General features: G+C 42.1%; 1 protein-coding gene across 1 annotated transcript in view; it reads left to right on the forward strand.

Annotated features, from left to right (window-relative positions):
• The window catches only part of DIAPH1 (diaphanous related formin 1), a 132,146-nt gene that overhangs the window by 30,948 nt on the left and 74,419 nt on the right, over positions 1-26,779 (forward strand). The window contains exons 3-12 of the mRNA XM_032219904.1: positions 7,036-7,194; positions 7,558-7,659; positions 11,449-11,579; positions 12,516-12,602; positions 13,452-13,515; positions 18,115-18,254; positions 20,513-20,621; positions 21,414-21,524; positions 23,572-23,690; positions 24,987-25,103. Coding sequence (XP_032075795.1) covers positions 7,036-7,194; positions 7,558-7,659; positions 11,449-11,579; positions 12,516-12,602; positions 13,452-13,515; positions 18,115-18,254; positions 20,513-20,621; positions 21,414-21,524; positions 23,572-23,690; positions 24,987-25,103 — 1,139 coding nt within the window. The remainder of the gene's footprint in view (positions 1-7,035; positions 7,195-7,557; positions 7,660-11,448; positions 11,580-12,515; positions 12,603-13,451; positions 13,516-18,114; positions 18,255-20,512; positions 20,622-21,413; positions 21,525-23,571; positions 23,691-24,986; positions 25,104-26,779) is intronic.

Below are 26,779 nucleotides of genomic sequence, written 5' to 3' on the forward strand. Positions count from 1 at the left end.
GCTGAGAGGTCGAGGAGAACCAGGATGGAGGAATGTCCTCCATCTCTGGCCCTCCAGAGATCATCGGTCAATGCGACCAAAGCGGTTTCTGTGCTGTAACCGGGTCTGAAGCCTGACTGGAAGGGGTCTAGATAGTTTGCTTCCTCCAAGGACCGCTGGAGCTGGAAGGCCACCACCTTCTCAACAACCTTCCCCAGAAAGGGGAGGTTGGAGACTGGACGATAATTATTAAGGATAGCTGGATCCAAAGATGGCTTCTTCAGGAGGGGTCTCACCACCGCCGCTTTCAGTGCGGCGGGGAAGTTCCCCTCCCGAAGTGAGGCGGTGACAACCGCCTGGATCCAGCCTCGTGTCACCTCACTGCAGTTAGTAACTAACCATGAGGGACACGGATCCAGTACACAGGTGGAGGTACTTACAGCCCTCATGGCCTTGTCCACATCCCCGGGGGTAGCGTCTTGAAACTCAACCCAGAGTTGTTCAAATTGATCCTCCTGTGCCTCGGCTGGAGCTGCAGGGGTGGAGTCCAAGTCCGACCGAAACCGAGCAATTTTGTCCGCTAAGAATTGGGCATACTCTTCGGCTCTGCCCTGCAAGGGTTCCCCCGCTTCCCTTTTGTTCAGTAGGGAGCGGGTTATCCTAAACAGGGCGGCCGGGCGGGACTCAGCGGACGCAACCAAGGTGGCTATATGGGATCTTTTTGCAGCCCTAAGTGCCCTGGTGTATTCCTTGGTGCAGGTGGTTACCATTGCTCGGTTCGCTTCGGACTTATCGGACCTCCAACGGTGCTCTAGGCATCTCCTCCGGCGCTTCATCTCCCGGAGTTCCTCGGTGAACCAAGGAGGTCTCCGGGATCCGCCGCCTCGGAGGGGCCGCAGTGGCGCAATCCGGTCGAGGGTCTCCGATGCTGCCGAGTGCCACGCAGCAACCAGAGTCTCCACCGGACTGTGGGCGAAAGTGTCAGGAATAGCCCCAAGCTCTGTCTGGAACCTTGACGGTTCCATAAGACGCCTGGGGCGGAACCACCTGGTCGGTTCCTCCTCCCTACAGTGGGGGTTTGGTCTCCGAAAGTCGAGCCTCAGTAGGCAGTGGTCTGACCACGACAGGGGTATGATGTCGTTCCCCCTCAGACCAAGATCACAAATCCACTGCTCCGAGAGAAATACAAGGTCAAGCATGTGTCCCGCCGAATGGGTTGGGCCTCGAATTACTTGGGTCAAGCCCATGGCTGTCATGGAAGCCATGAACTCCTGCGCCCCCTCCGAGTTTTCACCGAGCGACGGCAAATTAAAGTCCCCCAGGACCATCAGCCTAGGGAACTCAACTGCCAGCTCGGCTACCGACTCGAGGAGCGAGGGGAGGGCTGCTGCAACGCTGTTGGGAGGCAGGTACGTTAACAGCAGACCCACTTGACCCTTGAGGTCCAACTTTAACAGCAAAGACTCACACCCGACAATCTCCGGAGCAGGGACCCTACGAGGAACTAACGACTCTCGGATAACAGCGGCCACACCCCCACCCCTTCCCTGGGCTCTCGGCTGATGTAGCACCTGAAATCCTTCTGGGCACAGTTCTACAAGGGGGACTCCTCCCTCTGGGCCCAGCCAGGTCTCAGTAATACATGCCAGGTCTGCCCTCTCATCTAAAATTAAGTCCCGGACGAGAGGAGCTTTATGTACAACAGACCTGGCATTTAGCGACAACAGCCTGAGACCAGGGTCCTGACTGCTTACGCCATCTGGTCTCGGAGTGGGACTCCTAGGGCCGGAAGGAGGGATCTCTGTAATGTAGCGAACCCTCCTTCCCCGGTAATGGCCTGCCCTAAAGTCCCCGCCGTATCTGCCTCTCCCTGTTACGACCGTAATACCCCGACCCTCTCCCGTGTCTCTAGTCCCCTCAACCACCCCCGTGGCCCCCGCATCTCCCGGCAGGTCCTCCGAATCATGCGTACTCATACACTCTTCCAAGCAGTCCCCACGTGAAAGTTAAAAAACACAAAATTTTACAACAATATGGTTATAAAAGTGGGCCATTCATTCATCTCACACATATCTCATACATATCCCATACAAAGAAAGAAGAGAAAGATGAAAGAAAAGGGAGAAATTAAAAATTGCGCAATTAATTAAGTTAAAGTGCGAGTTCAGGTGGTAAAAGTCGGCTCTCAATGTTCAGAGTTGGAATGGCTGGATAAAATCCAAAACAGAAGCCAACAACGGTCCATAGAAGATATATAGATAGTATGCAGGGGAATGTCTTGTCTTCCCCCTCGCCTATAGGCCTGAAAGGGTCCAAAGTCTGGTGGTGGCTGGAACAGGTTGAAGAAGAAGGGGGGGGTATGTTGGTTGTTAGGACGCCGACTCCCCCTCCATATTTCTGCCATCCTCTATCTCTCCTTTCATAAAACATATGCACCACAAAAGCACAGTCCATGGCGTCCTGAAAGTTGTAATTAAGTGGGCGCTGTCCGAGTTGGTATTCCAGGGGCAGTGACGGGTAGCAATGTGGTCAGAGGAGGTCGGATGTTGAAAGGCCAAAATCAGATGGTCACAGTGCTATTTAGATGTTATATTGATCCAGTCATTTTCAGCCACTCTAGCTAAAGAGGACCTGAGGGTCATGGCTCAGATACCACAGTACCATGGCTTCTCTATTAACATAGAAAAGAGCCACCTTAACCCAACAAACAGGCTGTTCTACTTGGGAGCAATTATTGACACGGTGGTGTGCAAGGTTTACCTTTCCCAGGATTGACAGACCAGCCTCAATGACTTAGCAGGGCAGGTCGAGAGAGAGTGGACCGTATCCTGGGCCAAGTTCTCACAACTCCTGGATGAAATGGTGTCCAGTATTTCCATTGTTCCCTGGGCGCGCCTGCACACCAGAGACCTCCAATGGTTTCTTTTACTACTTCAGAGAAAAGGCAGGAGCAGTTCCCCATTCAGGTTCACCGTCCCCTCAGAGGTCATTTGTTCTCTGCACTGGTGGTCCCCAGCATTGCCAGGCGGTGCTGTTTCAAAGAACCAGAGCGACTAACGGTGATGAGAAATGCCAGCCTCTTCGGATGGGGCCCCACCTTCAGTTGCAGATGGCCCTGGGACAGAGGGACCAGACTCACAATATCAATTGGTTGGAGCTCAAAGTGGTCCACTTGGCCCTCCGTCAATTTCAACAGACAGTCTCAGGCATGCACATTTTGATTCTGACGGACAACATTGCAGCCAAAGCTCATGTAAATCGTTGGGGAGGACCTCCTCCAAGTCTCTCATGCATAAGGCCAAGCAACTGGGCCTCTGGTGGAGAGGCACCTATTATCCATCACAGCAGAGTACATCTCTGGGGTAATGAATGTGGAGGCAGACTGGCTCAGCTGGGCTTCAGTGGACCACACCGAGTGGCCCCTGCACCCGCCATTATTTCAGGAACTCATAGATTGTTTCGGCCTCCGAGTAGTGGCTCCACGACCCCAGACAATGTGCACCTATTGATGTTTTATATCAGGTTCAAGGCACCAGGGGTGGAGGGGGTCGATGCTCTTCGGTGCCCTTGGCCTCTGGGACTGCTTTATGCCCTCTCTCCCCTTCCCCTTATCCTAAGAGTGATAAGGAAAGGTACTAGCAGAGAGAGCAGAGGTCTTGCTTATCATCCCACACTGGCCCAAACGGCCATGGTTTGCTGATCTACTGAAACTGTTAATGGACCGGTCCTGGAGGATCCCTAGGACAAGAGCTCACTCAGCCAGGGGGTGCTGGTTCATCCGGAACTACAGTGGCTCCATCTGACCGCCTGGCACTTGAGTGGAGCATTCTGAGGGAGGAAAATTTCTCCAGGGTCATTAAGACCTGTCTCTAGGAGGCCCTCCATATACTGCATATATAATTTCACCTGCCGGACTTATCAGGAGACAGGTAGCAGCTGCTGACTTCAGGGAATCTACAGTCTCTCATGCAGCACCCCACAGTGCGCCAATTCCTAAAGGAAGCATCTAACCTAAGACCACTGGTAGTACACAGGTACCCTACCTGGGGCCTTTCCAGGGTTTTGAACACTCACCGGAGCTCCCTTCGAACCTTTGCGGACAGCCACCTTACCTTTCCTGACCCTGAAGGTGGCATTCCTCATAGCAATCACCTCAGTCAGGAGGATTTCTGAACTGCAGGCCCTCTCTGAAGGGAGGACTCTGTATTTTCCACCCCAACAGGGTAGTGCTACATCGTGATCCTTCCTTTGTCTGCAAGGTGTGCACCTGGTTTCACAGGGCCCAGGAACGCATCCTGCCGAACTTCTGTGTAGCTCCTTCTCACCCTCTGAAGAAGAAATGGCACACCTTGGATGTCAGGAGGGCTCTCAAGGTACACATAAAGAGAACTTCCCCCTTTAGAAAGTCGGAGTCCCTTTTCCTGTCCTTCCAGCCTTCATTCCTGGGCAGGAAAGTAACCTCCTCAACTATAGGTCGATGGCTAAGGGCGTGCATTGCCAAGGCATATGATCTGCTGGCCACGCCATATGATCTGCTGGCCACGCCATTATCTGGACGAATCACCGCTACTCTACCAGAAGCACAGCCACTACCACAGCATGGGCAACATAGGCATCATTAGAAGAGGTCTGTCGAGCGGCCACGTGGTCCTCTCCTTCCCCATTCATCAAAAACTATAAACTGGACAGCTTTGCCTCGGCTGAGGCAGCGTTTGGTCAACAGGTGCTGCAGAGTGTTCACATGGGACGGGGAACCTTGGACCAGGCTGCGGCCCACCCATAAGGACAAACCAGCTTTGGTATGTCCCATGCCCGGATGCTATCTCCACCTCAGTGGAGAAAGGATGTTGGTTTTACCTGATGCGCTTCTTCTCATAAGGTGGAGATAACATCCAGCCCCACCCTGAAGGACGCTGGTCCTCACTCCAAATGAACTTCACCGCAAGACACGTTGAGTCTGTCACTTCAACTTCGCCGAAAGCTGGGAAGCCCTAGCAACAGTGGAGTGTCTAAACAGCTTTGAGAGACTCAGTCCAATCAGTGAGTCGATGAAGTCAACCCAGGCCTGGATGCTATCTCCACCTTATGAGAAGAAGCGTATCAGGTAAGACCAACACCCTTTCCCTAGGTTTTTATTATTAGCTTTCTGATTGCTAATTTTTCTCTTTCGTGAAGCATTTTTCTTGATAGAGTATATTAACCATTTTTAAAGATGGTATAGTATTCTTTTCTCTGTTACTGTATTCCCTTATGCTACTCTTTTTGCAAGGAATGTCTGTACATATTTAATGGTATCATTTATTGGTATCTTTTGTGGAAGCTGAGTCACTTTGACTCTGGCTTCTAGTTTGTTCATTGGATAAATGTATAATCTGCACCAACAGATTGAAAGGAGAGCTTCCTTTTTTTAGAATGGGTCTGGAAGATAACATATTATGTTACCTTCCTTCTTTATAAAAATATGATTCTCTGAACTATTCCTGTACATAATAGGCATTGGTATGATAGGCAACCACAAGAGTCTCCATTGTTTTCTCTCATCTTTAAAATGCATGCATTATCTTGATACTTAATGTGGAATATTGTAAGTTCTTAAATATGCCCCTAGTGAAAAAAAACAGAAATTCTAAATAAATCTTTGTATCCCAAAGATAGTAGTAATGGATTGTTCATCAGTAAACAAACTGAAATTTAATTTAGATGAGAGGAAACTCTGGTGGTTATAAAATGAGCTTCTTCAAGGACAGGATACTTTGGCTTTGGATAATGTTGCATGCCTCTTTGATATAGAAATTAAGAGAGACTGCTTTTAGTTGGTTGAGTGACACAATGAAAACTGCAAACACTGTCCTATCCCATTTTAAAAGAAAACATTTCAAATATTATTCAAAAGGTAAGCATTTCATTTCCACCCATTTTCTGAGGTGCCAGGCTTGGTTTAAAACTGAAGAATTTAATTGATTTACCCTTATAGAGTAGTGTATCTTTTTTGTGTTGGCCGGGGGGGGGGGTCTGGGATTCAAAGAGGCATGGCATAGTTAGTTGGCAAGCAAATTCACAAGCTGGAAAGGGGTTAGAAGAATCAGGATTGTCTTAGTATAGTGGCTTGTGAAAATATACTATATTATTCAGAGAACCAATAGGAGTAAGCTGGAACAGTGAGATAAATTATAAAGTGGCATTTATTGTTTTGCCATCCACAGTACTAAAAACACATACAATATTATGTTTTAAATGTCTTAGAGCTTCCAATTTTAGCAAAAGAATATTACAAAAAGCAGTATTTTAATCATACGTTTATTCTTTGAAACTCATGCTAATGCTTGGGATAGTCCCTATGTTATGCATGTGTTCATTCATTATGAAAAAGTTTAAATCTACCCTAACAGAGTTTGACCCAAGAGTGCATATTGAGTTTCCTTGAATCAATCCTCCATCTTGAGCCCATATAGAATTGTAACATTATTGTCACAAGGGACAATGAGTTAAGGCTTAAATAGCTTCATCAAAGATATTGAGAGGTGAGAAAGTAAATACACTTCAAAGTAATATTAGTTTTGCCAACCCAAAAGAGTCAATTTAATAGTTTAATAAAATAACAGCTTCTTAAACTGGGCATAATTTCAGTGATAGATAATTCATTAGCCATTCTGCATTTAATCTTCTCACTGGCCTCTCTGTTTGGAATTGCATCTGCAACAGTGTGAATGTGGAGGGTGTATTGTATACAATAGCAGAAAAGCAATCAATTTTGTAAAGCATTGTGCAGACGTTTAATTTAGTATTTCAAAGTGAATCTCTATTTTGATCTGTAATCTCTTTTAACGGAATGATTCAGTTGAAACTTCGGTGGAAGCCCCATTAGAAGCTTTGCACAGGCAGCCCTGGTAATTAGCAGAATTGCATGAAGAGATTTAAAAGAACATTGATTTTGATTTTTCCAATATATTTGCCAAAGTACTCCGACATTATAGTTAAGAAAGTAGCACAATTTAAAATTGAATGGAAAATAATAGAAAAAGAACACCAATGTTAATTTTATATTTTATTAATCAGCTTGAGAGGTTCACCAGTATGAGGATAAAGAAGGATAAAGAAAAACCCAATACAGCACATAGGAATTCATCTACTTCATACGCAGATATTTCTGGGTCAGGTCAGTCATTGCAGGATATTTCTGATGAAGATGTGCTGGTTCTCTTTGAGCAGATGCTGGTAAGTACCATTATGATTATATCTTGAGAATAACAAAGCTAAAAGTTTCCTATGCTTATAGTTATGCTGAAATGAATATGAGATTTTTGTGATGTGATGTTAAAAATTCTCTTTCTGCTCTGGGAAGGAAGACTTTGATTTGTTTTTCTACAAGAGCAAGTAAACAACAATCCTAAAACCAGAATTCATTTGGGAGAACTCAAATATTGTTACTTGTAATTTTGTCAAAGGAATATAGCTTCATATGACCGGATAGTCATCTAGTAGGGAATCAGTCCTGCAGTGTACATGTGGATAGACTTGATGATTTCCTAGATACCTCCCAACTTGATAATTCTTGATAATTTATGCTTTCTTTGCTAGGTGGATATGAATCTAAATGAGGAAAAGCAGCAGCCACTAAGGGAGAAAGACATTAGTATCAAGAGAGAAATGGTATCTCAGTACCTGCATACTTCCAAAGCTGTGAGTTCTTGGGTTGTGGTCAAATTTATAAAATATTTCTAGGGTTTGTTTGATTTATGTTGCAGGATAAGTGAAACTGATTAAAGATAATCAAGCAGCACATTTGTGAGCATGGAGAAAAGAGCAAGAAGATTACTAGAAGCAGGCATGGGTTTATTAAAAACAGCATATCTTATTGCCTTCTTTGACAAGGTGATTAAATTAGTGGATAAGGGGAATGCTATGGATGTAGTTTACTTAGACTTCAGTAAGGCATTTGACAAAGTAGACTAAAGCCTACTTGGTAAGATAGAACAATGTGGAATAGACCAACAAATGAATTCCAATGGAACTACATGTACATAGAGGGAAGCCTACAGTGGGATACCTCAAGGTTCTGTCTTGGGAGCAGTTATCTTCAACATCTTCATAAATGATCTAGATGAGAGGATAGAAGGGAAACTCATCAACTTTGCTGAGGGGAACAGCTAACACTTTAGAAGATAGATTCAAGATTCAGAAGGATATTGACAGATTTGAACACTGGGCCTTATCCAACAAAATGCCCTTTAGTGATGAGAAAAGTAAGGTCCTACACACAGACACGAAAAACCAAATGCACTGGTATAGAATAGATGATACCTGGGTCAACAATAGTAACTGTGAGAGGAATCTAGGTGTCCTAGCAGATCACCACAAGTATGAGTCAGCAGTGTGCTGCAGCTGTCAAAAAAACCAACACCGTCTTAGGCTGCATCAACAGAGGGATAATATCAAGATCAAGTAAAGTAGTAGTACCACCTCATAATACACTGGTAGGACAAAACCTGGAGCACTGCATCCAGTACTGGTCATCATGATACAAAAAAGATATTGAGACCCTAGAAAGAATGCAGAGAAGAGCAACAATGATTACGGACCGATTTGCTCAGTTACCAACTGCCCCAGGGTCGCTCAAACACTTAGTACTCTGATTAGATCTGATGGCAACTGGAAACTACTTCTGCATGTAAATGGGGTGGTTGGAAATTGAGCAAATAGGGTTCATTTCCAACCTTATTTCCATGCAGATGAAGTTTCCAGTTTCTGTTAAGACACCAAGTTTGAGCGACCCTGGGGCGGTTGGAAACAGAGCAGTTTGCTCTATTACCAACTGCCCTAGGGTCGCTCAAACACTTGATGCCCTGATGAAACCTGATGGAGACTGCAACTTCGTCTGCATGGAAATGGGGTGGTTGGAAATGGAGCAAATAGGGTTCATTTCCAACCTTATTTCCATGCAGATGAAGTTTCCAGTTTCTGTTAAGACACCAAGTTTGAGCGACCCTGGGGCGGTTGGAAACAGAGCAGTTTGCTCTATTACCAACTGCCCTAGGGTCGCTCAAACACTTGATGCCCTGATGAAACCTGATGGAGACTGCAACTTCGTCTGCATGGAAATGGGGTGCTTGAAAACGGAGCTTTTTGCTCCATTTCCAACTGCTCCAGGGCTGATCTTGCCCTGACAGAGACTGGAAACTTTGTCTGCGTGGAAATGGGGTGGTTGGAAACAGAGAGAAAAGCTCCATTTTCAAACTCCCCACTTCATGCAGACAAAACTTGCAGTCTCCATCAGAGCGACAAGTGTTTGAGCTGCCCTAGAACAGTTGGAAATGGAACAATTTGCTCCATTTCCAACATCTACAGGGCCACTCAAACAGTTTTCACCCAGACGAAAACTGGAAACGTCTGGGGTACATGGTCTCACATGAGTTCAGTCTCATGTGAGACCATGTACATTTCAAACTTTTGCAGAGAATGGGTGCCTGACATCCCACAGGATCAGGGCACCGAGAAGGTTTCAGTCTCCGTGGGAAAAGTGGTTGCACGCTAATGAGGTGCTTGGAGCAATGCAAGTTTGCTGCCTCACTTTGTTTTCCACATGGAGCTTGGAAGCCTTTGGAGGAAAATCACTGAGACTGTCCGCAGCTCCAGAAGTGGCCTGCAGGCTCAGTGATCAGAGAATCTGAGCAGGGCATGCTAGTCTTCCTTTCCCTCTGCTCTTGCTGCTGGCCGGGAGCAGGCAAAGAAACAGAGACACTGGTGTGGAAATAGATCTTCACAAGGTAAGCGACCTGGCACGGCAGGTTCGGGAGGGGAGGAGAAACAGTTGTGGGGAGCATGAGGTATTTCAATGGGTTGGGGGAAGCCTTGGGTTCCATCACTAAGCCCCCCCCCCCCAATGCCCTTCCCCACCCCGAGATACCTCATGTGCACTAACAGGGCTTGCATTTGATTAGCGGATGTGTGGGTGAAAAGAGAGAGTGATCACATTCAAGGTATGAGATTCACTCCCACGAATCCTTGTATTACGAATGGAATGGGTAGGCTCCATTACATTTGTAACTCGAGGGCTACCTATGTAAGTCTGGAGGCTAAACCATATGATGAATAATTGTGGGAACTAGGTATGTCTAGTTTAACGAAGAGAAGGACTAGCGGGATTAGGACCTGTTAAAGAGAAGAGGGGTTTTTCACCTATTCCCCAAAGAACCTGTGAGCAGGACAAGAAGTAAAAGTGGAAGACCATTAAAGAGAGATCCAAATTAAAACTAAGGAGAAGTTTCCTGACAGTGAGAACAATTAATCAGTGGAACTGCTTACCTTTGGAAGTTTTAGGTGTTCCATCACTGGAGGTTTTCAAGAAGACATTGGACAGCCATTTGTCTGGAATGGAATAAATACTGCCTTAGCCAGGGGGTTGGGCTAAAAGACTTCCAAGATCCATTCCAAATCTGTTCTATGTTCTAATCTCTGGGAAGAGGATGTCCCAAAGGGCAAACCCTTCGGAATTTAATTCCCAACAGTCATAGAATTGCAAGTTGTTGATGGCTCAAATGGTGCTTCTGCAGAATAATAATCCATGTGATAGCTACAGTTTTTCTTGAACTGGCTGGCTGGTTTTGGTAATAGTTGTCTGTTCTTGATTAATGTGGTATGCTTTATGTGAGAACCCTTGTAAATTTCTGGAAATTTCAGATGATGTATAGGCTAGGGAGTATAGGCTGCTAAGAAGTACACCGTGCAGGAACTATGCAGTACCTCTATTGAAAAATTGGTTACTGACTGTTCACTGAACATAATTTGAGAGCTTAGTCTTGATGCTGATTACCTAAGTAACACCCTTTCCTGTTAAGATAAATATTTGGACCCTGCTATCCTATTTAGAACATTTGTAAATCCCATATTTTTGCCAAGTTTTTAATTGTTAATTGATTCTAATATTTTATTATTAAACAAAATTTTAATAAGTTTTTATTCCATTTTTTGTTTTAGTCTAACTTAACAAGTCTCACTTGTTTTTGTCTTCTTGAGTACATGCTGAACAAGAAATGTACATACTAAAGAGTAATAACTGATTCCATATTCCTGAAATCAACCCCAGACTTATATTTTTACAAGAAAATCTGAGTACAAATTTCTATTGTGAATTGTAATTATAAGGTAAACATGCAATGTATTACAAGCTATATTCTAATATATATTTGAAATGAAGTATAGTGGATAATAATAAAACTTTTTATTAGGATGGAGAAAATAGTAGAAAGTCAGTATTCAAATACTGAATAATAAGTAGCCCTAAATTAAAGCAAATAGAAAAGGAATATAATTCTGGAATGTAATTGGATATAGCTCAACAATATCCAATTGAACCATTTTTAGAAACTGAAAACTTTGTTGTATCAATTAAAGAGTTTTATTCTGTGTTGTTGAGACATATTTAATTTAGAAAGAATGGACTTACATTTATCATTATTTTTTCATTTGTAGGGCATGAGTCAAAAAGAGAGCTCGAAGTCTCCTATTATGTACATTCAGGAACTAAAATCTGGTCTTAAAGATGCACAGCTCCTTGGATGTTTGGAGTCTCTACGTGTGTCACTCAATAACAATCCTGTCAGGTAATGGTTCAGATAGAACTTTGTTGATTGCTAAATACTGCAATGTTTAAAATTTGTGGGCATGATGCATATCTGGAGACAGATGTACAACTAGTCCTCGACTTACAACTGTTCATTTAACAACTATGTAATTATGATGGCCACAAAAAAAAGTGACTTATGATCTATACTCACACGTATGATGGTTGCACCTCCCACAGTCACATGATCACAATTTGGGCACATCTTATCCAGCACTCTGTGGTCATGTGATTGTGATTTGCAATCCTTTTTGCCAATTTCTGGCATAAAAACACCCATTGGAGAAGCTGGATGTCAGGGTTCCAAATAACACCCCCAACGAAAGAAGACTCCAAGGCTTTAAGTTCCTCAAAGTTCCATTTTATTAGAGATATCATATTGGCACATCTCTGAAAACCCCAATCTGAGAGTTCCGGGGTTTCCCTAACCAAAAGAAATTCAAAAATCCATCCCCTGCACCCACAGATATATCACATGGTCCAATCATTTCACCGTCCCAACTGGAGACAACACCCAGTCATTCCCATCAAAGTGCAGGCCGAATGCTCTTGACTCTCAGAGAAAGGAATATTGTTATGTCTAATCCTCCACCACTCCTTATTATCCCCACTTCCAGGCACCAAATATGACAGCTTTGAAGCTCCAATGAAAAGATGGCTTCCAGTAATGACACTGGATTCACTTAACTGTATGATTTAATTAACGATTATGGTGATTTGATAAATGACCACCATAAAAATGTGTTTAATCAGGTCTAGATCAACTTATAACCACAGCAGTTTACAATGGAAATTCTGGTTCCAAATGTGGTTGTAAGTCAAGGACTACCTTTATGCAATTGCCAGTGCAACGAGAAGATGAAGTGGTAATTATGTTATTTAGGTAATAATGTGTTTTATTCTGCAACAATTGCAGCTGGGTGCAAAATTTTGGAGCTGAAGGTCTGAATTGCCTACTGGACATATTGAAAGGTCTTCATGATGAGAAGGATGAGTTTTCTGGGTAAGGACACTTGGATTAAAATGGTTTAAGTTGAGGTAAAATGATGATAAAATCTATCCATATAAATTTGTATGTATATATTGTAAACTAATATAGATAATAAACTTAGTATAGTATAATATAGATAGAATATGCTTAATTCACAATCCCCTAGAAGGAAAGCTTGCACACACATATGCATCTAGATAAATTTGTGTATATGCCTACCCATTCTGCCTCATTTGTGTATATGGATTATAGACCCATATATGGATTGTAATCAACCATGCTGGTCCAATTCTGGTTGGTAGAGAGATGTTTTTTGACTTCTCAGTGTAGGGCTGAGAGGGTGTTATTGGCCCAAATCACTAAGTGAGTTTCTGTGCCTAAAGGAGATCTAGAACCTGGGTCTCCTTAGCTACTCTAGAACTTTAAATACACCTGCTTTCATAAGTAGGTAGGTAGATAGGTTGGAAGGTTGAAAGAATATAGCTTTTAATATGGATGATGGGTGGATGGATAAGATAATATTTGCCTGCTGGGAATATGTTTTAATTGTGTGTTTCATTTATGTGTACAAAGATTAAAGGAGAAAAATAAGAACATCTGGGTAGGATAAGGATAAATGGATGTATGGATCCATGAGATTGGGTATAATGGAATTTGTCTTATGTGTAGTATTCTTATCCTGTCATGTCTTTCTCTGACTTCTCTGCTGATTTTTGATATAGTTAGGATCACTCTGCTATAATTTCTTATCATGTTGCATGTTTTTATAATGTTCTGGAATGGAAGCCCACATGCATAAATAGATAATTCTTCTATGTGTAGAATTAATATTATTTCAGTTTTGTTTCTTGTTTTTTCCAGGTCATATGACTACAGGATTGAACATGAAATTATTAGATGCTTAAAAGCTTTTATGAACAACAAAGTAAGTCCCCTTTTATCTCTGTTTAGAAGTTTGTGAATATATTACCTTATATTTAATTAGTAGAAAGCAAAAAGTAGAAATGGGCAGAAATTTAAGTATGTTCTTTTTTAGAAGTATTAATCCTGCCTACTGGTGACCTTGGGCCAATCACTTTCTCTCAGCCCTAAAAAGGAGGCAGTGTCAAACCACCTGAAAATTCTTGATTCACTTCATTCCAGCTGACCAACTTTGGATATTAAGATCTTGGAGAATGGTATTGTGAAAAGAAATTTTCTCCTGAAAAAGTCTCTCTACAATTTTGCATATTTATAAAATAAACAGAAAAACTTTCAAAGCTGCCAACACATGAAATCCTTTACCTCAGAAAGCATGATCTGATTTGTATTTTCAGACTGTGGATACTTAAAACCAGGTTTAACAGCCACCTGAAATAAAAGTAAAAAAAAATGAAGCAGAAAATATAATTCAGGTAGAAACAAAAAACCCTGAAAGGTAATTTGAATGAAAATTACAACTAATGTTATTTTCTATAATACTGCTAAAACTTTTAATTCTAAATTTAGAATTTAATTTTAAATTTAGAATTGTACATAAGAAATCATGAGAGAAGTAAAGTGATAAGGATAAATTTCAGGATTATGGGAATCTAAAATGAAATGAAGATCTGTCTAAGTTAAGAAAAATGATACTAGAAAGATAAGAACCAATTTTGTTGTATTTAAGTACAATGACAATAAAGATTATACTTATAAGATTATATTAAAAAGGAATACATTTACTGAAGGTGAAAAAATAAAATCAGTTTCTTAAAGCAGAAGAAATCAGGAACACAATATTACATACTGGGTATCAGCTAGAAAATGATGCTCTAAATTTACAAGTAAGGGCCATAATAAAACAAGTAGTAAGGATGGGTCAGATAATGACTTAAAGAAATGTACAAATCAACAAAATTAATTGTGGCCACACATAGGCAAAAATCCTTGACCTCTGTCTTTTGTCCTAGTTTATTCAAACAATTTCACTTCAGATAAAGCATTCCTAAATAGAATGTTGGCAGGAAAACACTAAAAAAACATGAAAAGAGTAAATCAGTTTTTCTGTGAGTGTTATTTGTGAGGAGATTATAAGTGATTACTTGAAATAATATGAACATCGAAAAAAATACTTTTGAGAATTGAGAAAAAGAACATTTTGGGCATAAAAAAACCAAAATAGAAGGAATGCTAAATGAATTGCAAAGTAAATATATTTGAGAGGAAACAAATAAAATCAATTGTGCAAATAGTTATATGATAACAGAGTTTAAAGTATGAAAAGATGAGAAAAAGAGGTATTCTGTCTTTAGGAAATGTTCTACCAAGGATATACTTGGTCAGATTTTTGACCCTTTATTAAATGGTCACATTCACAAATGTACTTGTGAATGGTAAAATTAAGGGAATAAACTATATAACTTGTAATATATATATTTATACCATACTTTCAAGAACGCATTTGTCAATTTCACATGATCAGACCATGTTCTTTAAAATCTGTTGTATCCTTCTGCTTTTTGTTTGACAAATACAATTTTTTCTTCCACAATCATCAGGAAATGAGCCCATGAGTATTGACCCCAGCTACTCATATGTGCCCCAGTTGGTGAAATGTGAACAGGAGTATGTGGGGAGACCAAGTAGTTTCTAGATAGACACTCTTGTTTGCATAGAATACCATGGGCTTGTTTGCAGTAAAACTGGGCTTTAGTTATAACTTGTGCATAAAGATAGTTCTTGCTTAATGAGAGTAATTGAGATTCTGCAACTCTGTTGCAAAGTGATGCAATCATAAAGCATGGTATCACTTGATTGGCATTTGTGACCTCCTGCTGGCTTCTCCATTGACTTTTCTTGTTGAAAGCCAGTAGCGAAGGATGCAAATAGCAATCCTATGATTGTGGGATGCTGCGACTGTTGTAATTGTGAGCTGACTATGAATTGTTATCATGTGACAGTCAGAGACCAGAAGAACTAGTCTTAAGTCTCCTTATACAGCACCATTGTAACTTCAAATAGTAACTGAACAAGTGATTATTAACTGAGGACAATCTGCATTGTAATTTTTTTTTTAAATGAGTTAAGTAATCATCAACTTACAACAGTTTATTTAGTAACTGTTCCAACTTACAACAGCACTGAAAAAAGTGACTTATGACTGCTTTTCACATGGCCGTTGTAGCGTCCCACAGTCACATAATCAAAATTCAGATGCTTGGCAACTCACTCCTGTTTATGATGGTTCCAGTGTCCCAGGGTGATCACCTTTTGTGGCCGTCTGACAAGCAAAGTCAAGGGGAACTCAGAGTCACTTAACAGCATGTAACTAATTTTAAAACTGCAGTGATTCACTTAACAACTGTGTCAAGAAAGGTCGCAAAATGGGCAATATTCTCTTAACAACAGATCTTTGGGGCTGAATTGTGCTTGTAAATCGAGGATTACTTCTATTAACTTTAACCATTAGCATGGAATGATGCACAGGCATTTATGCTGTAAGCTCTAGTTTTCTTATGTACATCTGGTTAGAAGAAATCAACCTGATATCAGATCTATCCATTACCAATGTAAGACAACTTCATTTACAGCGTTTGCTGGAATTCTTTTATATTGGTTTCCTAATATTTCTACAGAAAATTTGATTTATCAAAAGTGTCTGGGTTGTATGTATATTTCTCTTTTCCCATTCTTCATTCTCCAACGTTGGTGGATATAGCGGTCATGCATGGGTTAACTCAGTCAGTAACCAATAGAACTGAGTCTATAAAGTGATGTCATCGCCTCGGGGGAGTGTCCTCCAGACTATTCATAGATGTGGTCCAGAACCAGTGGGCAACACCAGGTACAGGTTCTCTCCCCAATACCTTGGATAACTGCTGTATAATGTGGGACCAACTCACCAAGGCCTTGGGGGTACCTTCTGTTGACTTACTTCCCCAAATGCTGTCTCAGCAGCTCCTGAGGAGGCTCTTCACCCTGAGGACAAGAGAATAGAGCAAATGCTAGTCAAGAGTCACCAGGCCTCGGCTCGGGCTGTTAGGGCGGGTACCTCTGCCTCCTTCTTTAGTCACACTGCCCTCTTATGGCTGAGGCAACTCCAGGCTAGGCTCCCAGCCAGGGATTCCAGGGCTCGCTGGGACATTAACAAAATAAAAGCAGCCCTAGAATACACAGCAGATGCTTCCTCGGACGTGGCTAGGTTTGCGTCCAAGGCCATAGCATCCTCCATTTCCACTCGTCACCTCTCAGGTCAGCCTCCCTGCATCACCTCACATTGAAGACAATCTTCCTGGTGGCTATCAGGTGGGCATGACGCGTCTCAGAATTGGCAGCTCTTTCCATCTGTTCTGTCCTGTGTACCTTTCACCCAGACCGTATGGTCCTTCGGATTGATCCCACCTTTGTCCCAAAGGTCAATTTGGCCTTTCATCGGTCCCTGGACCTCACTCTACTGAACTTTTGCCCTAATCCCTCTCATAGGGTCGAGCGCAAATGGCACAAGTTAGATGTCAGAAGGGCTCTTAAGATCTATATTGCCAAGGCGGCCGTTTTCAGACGCACTGAGGCGCTCTTCGTCTCTTTCCATCCCACAAAAAAGGGGCTAAAGGCTTCGCCATCTATGGTGGGGTGCTGGATCTGATCAGCTATTACCAGGGCTTACGTAGCAAACCACCTCTCCCCTCCATCTAACATCACGGCGCATTCACACGAAGTGCTGCTACAGCGTGGACAAGGCAGGCCTCGGTGGAAGAGATCTGCAAGGCGGCCACCTGGGCAACTCCTAATTCTTTTATCCGCCATTATAAGATGGACAGATACGCATCGGCGGATGCGGCATTCGGATGGCGAGTCCTCCAGCAAGTTCTCCCTTCTTCAAATTCCTAGCCCAGTCTCAATCCCACCCGAGGACAAGCCCAGCTCTGGTACGTCCCATGCATGATTGCTGTCTCCACCAACGTTGGAGAATGGGGCGTTGGTTCTTACCTGATACACCCCTTCCCTAGGCAGGTGGAGACAGTGGTCATCCCCACCCTTGGTTCCTGGCCTATTGACAGTGGGCATTATGGAGCTAAGGGAGGATTTTTGTTTTCCGGAGGATTGAAAGCAGTCAACTAACCACAGCAGTCTACTTATCTCCTTCGTCACAAAAGCGGGAGGACACTCCCCCAAGGCAATGACATCACTTTGGTAGATTCAGTTCTATTGGTTACTGACTGAGTTAACCCATGCATGACCGCTGTCTCCACCTGCCTAGAGAAGGGGTTTATCAGGTAAGAACCAACGCCCCATTTTCCCTGCCTGTTCTTCAGTTAATTGCTTCGCAGACTGAAAAATACTTTTAATACACAGAGGAATGGAAACAGTGTTGAGTGAAAGTGCCCTTAAATTCTTCTCGGAATTGGCTTCAAAAGTTCTGCCTTATAACATATTCCCTTTCTCTTGTTTTCTGAACATATAATGTAATGTTTTTGTGAGACTTGCACCATTTTATGTCATGGGTATTATTTCTGCCTATAATCTAAGTTATTCACCTGAGGGTGTATTGATTTTTACTTTTTAGTTTGGAATTAAGACAATGCTTGAAACAGAGGATGGGATTCTACTTTTGGCGAAAGCAGTTGATCCTAAAGTCCCTACAATGATGATTGACGCTATCAAGCTACTCTCTGCTCTCTGCATCCTGCCTCAGCCTGTGGATATGTATGTGACAATGAGTAGTTTATCTTTTGATTCAATTGTATGCTGTAGAAGAATGGGTCATTTTACTAATTTAAAATTTTGGAGGGGTAGAAAAAGAAGTCATTAGATTTGCTGGAGGGAATTGCTAATACTTTGCAAAAGGGGTCCTCACACTTTTTAAATGGGGCCAATTCACTTTCCTTCAGACTGTTGTGGAGGGCGACTATAGTTTTATTTGCCTGACAGGGTGGATGGGTGTGGGTGGTCATGTGACTAGGTGGGTGTGGATAGGTGGTTATGTGACTGGATGGGATGGGCCAATTTAGCAATATATTTTGCCTTTGTCCTTCCTAAGTTGTATTTGCTCAAAGGCATCTATTTATTTATTTCTCCAAAGGGTAAAAGAGCACAAACTTTCTTGCCACTTGCCTAACTTCATTACCACAGCAGCTTCAGGTTCCTTAAAATAGGCCATTAAAAAAAGAATAAAACAAACAGGATTTCTTTCAAAATAACTCCTGATCATATGTTTCGAATGACCACACAATAAACCAGATTGAGAACTACACCGATTAAAACTGTAACTAAAACAGAGATTTCTCATGAACAAAAAAGGAGGAAAAGAAAGAAAGAGAGAACACTCACACACCCAGCTCATTTCAGTCTCCCCCAACCCCTCCCCCCAAGCCAGACCTGCCACTCTGTCACAGACCTGCAAAGGGGAAGGGCAGCATGCTCATGGCAAGGTTCTTTTTCCCCCTTTTCCCCTTCTTCTCAGCCTTCTCCCCATCCTGCATTTCCAGCTGCGGTGAGCAGAGCTTTGCAAGCCCTGGGGACTGGAAGATAAGGATCCTTGTAAGAAATTCACCAGAAACCCTTACTTAATTTTGTTAATACGTTGAGCATTTTATAATGCCTATGCTAATCAGGACAGGGACGGACTAAGAACGTGGCAAGAAGCTGGTGCTTGGCCATTTCTGAGATACTACAACGTGTTGTAATTTCAAACTGGTTTGCATTTTGACAATCGAGATGCTGAGCATTTATCTGATAATAGCCTTGGCCACTCTAGTCTAATCAGATCATTAAACCGGGCAGACAGCGAGAAGAGAGAAAGGAAAGAAACCATGCAGCCTCCCCCCTCTCTCAATGAGGGCTGGATGCTGGAAGATAAGTCTGACGGCTGGAGGAGGGGGTGATGTGGGCAGGTGGCAAGGCACCTCCTCCCCAGGACCCATCAGCTGGGAAAAGCCAGCCACACAAGGAGTGGCTGGGAGGAGAGGAGCGTGGCTGAATCCCACCACTCTATGAGCCGGATACATTGCGTCGGTGGCCCATATGTCACCGTAGTTTGAGGACCCCTGCTTTGGAAGATAGGCTCAAGATTTAGAAGAAATTTAGAGAAATTTTAGTACTGTTTTATACTATACTGGTAAGATCACAGTTGGAATACTGGTACAGTTTCAGTCACCATGATAGAAAAAAGATGCTGAGACCCTAGAAAGTGTGCAGAGAAGACAACAAAGATAATAAATCTGGAGGCTAAACTGCATAAAGAATGGTTGGGGGATCTAGCCTATCAAAAAGAAAGATGAGGGGGAAAACATGAGAGCTCTCTTCCAAGTACTTGAAGGGCTGACTTATTCTCCAAAACTCCTGAGGGCAGGACAAAAAGTAATGGCTGGAAGCTTGTTGAAAGAAATAGCTAACCTAAAAGTAAGGAGAAATTTTCTGACAGTAAGAGCAATTAATCAGTGAAATAGCTTGCCTCCAGTGGCTGGGGTGCTCCACCACTGGAGGTTTTTAAAAATAAACTGGACAACCACTTGACTAGGATGCTGTAAGTTTTCCTGACTTGAGCAGTGGTTTGGACTAAAAGACCTCTGAAGCCTCTATCATTCTATGTTCTGGGGCGGGGGGGGGTACAGTACATTGCGCGTTGAAGTAAGACAATAATTAATAAAAACACTGGCAGCTGTGAACAAACTTCGAATTTAATAAAGTTGATGATTAGTTATTTGTACCCTTTACAAAAGCATCAAATGCCAGATATAATCTGTGAGTATATCCCAGTTGTATAATTGAGTCTAAATTTGATACGTTCATATTCGGGAGGATTTGATTAGCATCCTAAACTTTAATATGGGATCTTTAAAATGCCACATCAAAATAAGATTTTTTTTTAAAAAATGCAGACGGTATATAACAATGATAAAAACTGCTTTTTATTCCCCTCCTTTTTTCATTCCATTTTTTGTGTTTCCTTTATTTTTTGTTAGGCACGAGCAAGTTTTGGGAGCGTTGACTGAACGCGCAGAAATGAATGAAGTAGAACGATTTAAACCCATTGTGGATGGCCTGAAAAGTGGAACATCAGTGGCATTAAAGGTAATAGGAACCTGGAAAAAGAATGTAACTGTCTATCTACCTTATCTTTCATAATACTCTGGTGCCTGTTGTTCTCTCTTTCATTTCACCATTGCTGAGTACACTTGATTTCTCAATGGATCTTTAACCTGAAATTCTTTTTGTATATCTTCAGAACCAGCCCAAAGTAGCAATCAGACAATTTGTTTAGAATGAGTATAAGATAATAGGAAGATGGTTTGATTAGCTTAACAAAGAAAGCTATTAATTATAAAGCATTTTGTAAGCATTGTGAATCTAAAATTCTACATTCTGGTTTGGGGATAGAAAAGGCGGGAGAAGTCTTTTCAAATTGCTCTAGGTATATTATTCCAAGGTTACTCGATTTCCTGCATATATTTAATTATAATAGGGACAAGAGACACCTTTGCCAATAAATATTAATGGATTATTTTTAAAGAGAAGACTTCTGTTCTGGAGTAGACTTAGAATATGAGCTGGGTTGCCTTCAAATCTTTGTCTGGTGTTTAATTGAACCATGTTCTTTTCATTTGGTTTCTTTTGTTGTTTTAATCTATGAGATCTGAGTTCCAACTATCAGTGTTGATTCTTTCCTGAATTTTTTTTTCTCGACACTATTTGTACTGCATGCTTGAATTTCACTTTTAGGCTGCTTTGCTGTGATAAAATTTGGTAGAAAAAACATTTTGTCTGGCAGTTTTTCATAGTTGTTCTAACAAATTAGCTAGCTCGTAGTGAATGAAGTAAAAGAATTGGTTGATCCAACACATATTTTTTCTTTGACTTTCTTAGGTAGCTTGTCTACAGTTGATCAATGCTCTAATCATCCCATCAGATGAGCTTGACTTTAGAGTGCACATCCGCAGTGAATTAATGCGCTCTGGACTGCAGCAAATCCTCAAGGTTAGAAATATATCTCCTTTGTACTGTGATACCTTTGCTATATTGGGAGAGATTGTATCTATCATCCTAAGACTCAATGTAAAGTAGAAGTGATTTGATAGGGTTAATTATACTTTAACATTATTGGGAGGGGGCACAGGTAGTTCTTGACTTATGGCCATAATTAGCACTGGTATCTTGCTCATTGAGCGAAGTCATTCAGCAAGACACCCATGTGACTGCCTTGCCCAACAAGTGCATTTCCAGCTCTCCCAGTTTTAAAGTAAACAAAGTGAAAGCACTGTGCCTGCCAAAAGAGGGCAGGCAGCTCAACTCTGAACAGAAGGGAACTCCTGTAATGGAGTGTGGGAACAGAGCTTTGGGATTCTTATTTTGTTTCTCCAGCTCAATGAAGGAATTCCCCACCCCATCCTGCGCAGGACGCAGGTTTTATGCTGGAGAAACAGAGCTTGGATCTTTGCTTCATTTCTACAGCCCAATGCAAGATTTCCATTTCATTTTATGGCTTCATTTTTGCAGTCTGGGAAAGGATTCTTCCTCCCCACATCCATGAAAGGAAGGAAAAATCTTTTGGCAAGCGGTAGCTTGCAACCTTTCCTGCCAGCTCCCCATTGTCTTTCTGAACTGGCATAACTTTGAATGGTTGCTAAACAATTGGTCATAAGTCGAGGAATATCTGTGTTCTTTTATAGCTAGCCCTATTTTAAAAGAATAAGGTAAAGGTAAAGATTCCCCTCGCACATATGTGCTAGTCGTTCCCGACTCTGGGGGCGGTGCTCATTTCTCTTTCAAAACTGAATAGCCAGCACTGTCCAAAGATGTCTCCGTGGTCATGTGGCCAGCATGACTAAATGCTGAAGGTGCACGGAACACTGTTACCTTCCCACCAAAGGTTGTTCCTATTTTTCTACTTGCATTTTTTTACATGCTTTCAAACTGCTAGGTTGGCAGAAGCTGGGACAAGTTATGGGAGCTTACTCTGTAACATGGCATTAGGGATTCAAACCGCTGAACTGCCGACCTTTCTGATCAACAAGCTCAGCGTCTTAGCCACTGAGCAATCGCATCCCCGCCTTCAAAAGAATAATTGCCTTAATTTACCTAGGGTTCTCAAAAGGAAGAATGGTACAGAACTAATAATAATGAATGTGTAGGTATGCAAATGAAGAAGTCTCAGTGGTTGGAAATGTAATGGATTATTGAATGAAGATGAGAACTCTGCTGTTAGCCCTTTTCATAGAAGCCCTTACATACCTATCCCTTGTACAGAAAGGATAGGGCTGTGCTTGGTATCCTCAGCTTCACATATTTTTTTATTAATTAAGATGTGTGAAATAGCATCTGTATACAGCTAGTCCTCAACATACTATCATTCAGTTATTGTTTGATGTTACAACAAAATTGAAAAAAGTTGCTTACAAATTGTCCTCACACTTATGACCATAGCAGTTTCACCACAGTTACATGACCAAAATTTGGGTGCTTGATGACTAGCACGTGTTTACAATGGTTGTAGTATCCAGAGGTAATGTGATACCATTTATGACCTTTCCAGATGATTTCCAACAAGTAAAATCAATTGGAAAAAGTAGATTGCTTAAAAGCTGTGTGATTTGTTTAAGAACATGGTAAAAATATTGTAAAATCAGGTGCAACTCACCTAACAACTTTTTTGCTTACAAATGGAAATTCTGGTCCCAATTGAAGTCATAGGTTGAGAACTACCTTGTATCATTTGTACCCTTAAGCAATTTGTGTTCAATTATGTGAATTGTTTATATATAAATAATAAATAGCTTCTCTTGTGTCCTGGATCTTATGTCCTGACAGGGACATTGTCATCAGTTTTGTGTTAATCAGCTTATCTCTCTCTCTCTCAAGTAATTTCAACAAATTAGTTCTCTTATTGGGGGAGCAGGGAGGGGAGAAAGGAAAGGGAAGAGAGAAAACAAAACAATCTTTCACCAAATAATCTGAAGTTTTCTTGGAATAAAAAAGAGTCATAATGTCTAGTGGATATTCTCTGAAGTGACAGTCTCCTTTACAGGAACTGCATGCTCAAGACAATGAGGAGATGAAACTACAGCTGCAGGTATTTGAAGAATATGGTGAAGAAGATTCTGCAGAACTCAGAAGCCGCTTGGAAGACATTCGAATAGAAATGGAATATCCTTTTATTTCAAAATATTTGACTCGCTCATCCAATAACTCAGCAGCATATAAGACAAAGATGATAAGGGGTCTGGAGGCTAAACCATACAATGAACGGTTGTGGGAACTAGGTATGTCTGGTCTAACAGAGAAGAATGGGGAGTGATATGATAGCAATCTAGTATTTGAGGGGCTTTCAGAGAAGAGGGGGTCAACCTTTTATTTTAAGCACCTGAGGGCAGGACAAGAAGTAATGGGTGGAAGAACATTAAAGAGAGATTCAACCTAGAATTAAGTAAAAAATTCCTAACAGAACAATTAATTAATGGATGGTTTAATTATTGGAGGTTTTTAAGAAGAGATTGGACAACCATTTGTCCAGAATGCTATAGGGTCTCCTGCTCAAGCAGTGGGCTGGACTAGAATACCTCCAACGTCCCTACAACTCTATTATTTCATGTTATTATTTCCTCCAAGATTCTCTTGTTACAGTAGGATTATTGTTTGTCAGATTTATATCCTGTTCTCCCAGCTCTATGAAGCAGGCAATGGCAAACCACTTCTGAGAAACCTTGTCAAGTGAACTGCAGGGGACCAGTCCAGGCAGAAACGAGGAGTCAGCACTGACACATCATGTTATATCTTATGTCAGGGCTGACTCCTCGTGACTGCTCAGATTAGTTAGTCCCTGAACTTGATAAGGGTTCTCAAAGTAGGTGGGTGTGTGTGTGTATTGTGTGTGTGTGTGTGTACATATGTACATATACATACTTACATGAGCGCACAAATACTTTTAAGCTTCCAGTAATAGAAAATGTGGCATAATACTTGAAGGTATTCGTGGGAACTCTTTAGTTATACTGAAGCAGAGAAAGAGCGCTGAGCGATCACACGTCTTCAGTTGCTCATCTCTGAACTGTTCCTCCCCAGAGAGTAGTAGTTTTGGAGTAGTATTATAGATATAATATAACCTCTTAGTAACAATGCTTTTGTTTTCCTTACCCATTTTGTTTTAATGCGATCCCTCCCATCCCCTTTGAACCTGATACACTTTTTTTAAATTCTAAAATTGAAGACTGCAACTATATTTTATTAATAGTAAGCCAGTTTGAACATTCTATTTGAAATTTGATGTGTAAATGCTTTAAATTAAACATTTATTGGTAAAAGTGATTTATTGGATTTATATTAATTCCTTTAGCATAAATACAGAAATCAGGTTTTAACTAGATAAACTAGGCCTCTTTTATGAATTAGTGCTGTGCATCTGTAATTCTTTTGAATGACTTTTGATTCCTTAATTTTTTTTACTGATTTCAACGAAATCTTCCAGATTCTCCTGAATACAGTAAAGGATTCTAAGGCAGAACAACATTTCCTCTCAATTTTGCAGCATTTCCTGCTAATCCGTAATGACTATGAGGCCAGGTAGAGAAGGAAACTCTTTTTATAATATTGTGAAAAAATATTGATGTGTGGATGTATGTACCATATTTTCCCCAAAAAGAAGACTTACCCCAAAAATAAGCCCTAGCATGGTTTTTCATGCTGCTTGCAATATAAGCCCTAGTTCAGAGCATCAGTGGGGGATCAGTATGGGCATTGCCAGCACAGGAAGTGGTGAGTGTGCACCCTCCCCAATGGTGTCCAGAAGCAACTGCAGCCCACACAGTCCAGTCCCTCCAAGCAGCAGGCAGAGGTAGAGGTGTCGGGTAGAGACACATGATTCATCCCACCATCTGTCTTTGCTTGTGGAGCTGGAGGACGAGCTTCAATGGTGGAGGCGAAGAGTACAGGGGCTGCGATCCCTCCCATCCCCTTTGAACCTGGCCTCCCTCCTTGGAGGGAGATGGGGGCTAGGCTGGGCTCAAGCAGAGAAGAAAGAGGAGGGCAGAGAAGCCACACAGCTGAAGACGAGGGGTTTGACTGCCTCTTTGTGAGGTCTCTCAGGAGACATGACATGCAAATGCCACTCCTTCCATGTCAATAGCGGTGCCTGAATCAAAACAAAGTGCTGCGAGTCCTGGCGCCCTTTCCGTTTGTTGCCCCACTTTTGGGAAGCATTTCACTTCCACCGGCGTTATTCAGATTACATCCTGGCGGATTTCAGAAGGGAGAAGGCTCAGCTGCTGTTACCCGTGCTAGGGTTTGCACGGCGGCAGTGAGAGCGTGCTGGATTTATTTTTAACTCCCTTCCAAAACATGCTAGGAGGCACCAGCAGCAGGCGGAGGCCAAGTGCGATCTGATCAAGCCTCTCTGTGTGTTTGTGTGTGTATGAAAGAGAGAGAGAGATTCAATGCAACCTCAGAGAATTACTGTATATCAGGGCTGGTGGGAGTGTGATGTTTCCTTCTTATACACACAAACACACATACAGAGGTTTGATCGAATCAGTCTCTTGCTTTCTCCCTTCCTTCTACCGTGTAGCGATTGCCCCAAGTGTCCCCACTTTCTCACTAGCCTGCATCGCCCCACATCACTGTTCTGAAAATGGCAGCCCCCTTTTCTGCCTCTTCTCCAATTGGCATTGTGTTCCAACACAATTTATTGTGTTGAATTGGATCTCTCTCTCTCTCTCTCCCCACCCCGCCCCACCCCAGTGGTAGTGTAGATGTGCCTGGCCAGCCAGGATAACCCCACTTCTCACGACCATTTTCCCTCTTTCTTCTCTCTGCTCCTCCTCCTTTTCTCGCTCTGCTTTTCGTTTCTCCATTGTACCACAATGCCCTTGATCCAGTTAGACAGTGGCAGGGTTTGGTGGAGGGTCAATGCTCAATCATAGCGTGGTTGCACATCAGTGGAGAAGGCAGAACACAATCCTGCCTACCAGACTAGCCTTCCGGGGGTGGGGTGGGAAACCAAGCTGAAAGTGTGACATTCAAGCCCTGGAAAATTGTTTGAAAGAGACAGCATTTTCTGCAATTCTCATTACTGGGAGAGCTGCACATTGCTTCTAAGCACACACTTCCCACAATCTTCCAGGGCTTGATTACACAAAGGCAATTTGCCCTGGAAGGGGATCAGAGAGGAAGTTTCTGTTGGGAGAGGTCCTGCCCAGCAATCAAAACTTCAATGCCACACAGGTTGCACTGTTGGGGTGGGG

Source organism: Thamnophis elegans, chromosome 6 (assembly GCF_009769535.1).
Source record: "Thamnophis elegans isolate rThaEle1 chromosome 6, rThaEle1.pri, whole genome shotgun sequence".
Classification (NCBI taxonomy): Eukaryota; Metazoa; Chordata; class Lepidosauria; order Squamata; family Colubridae; genus Thamnophis; species Thamnophis elegans.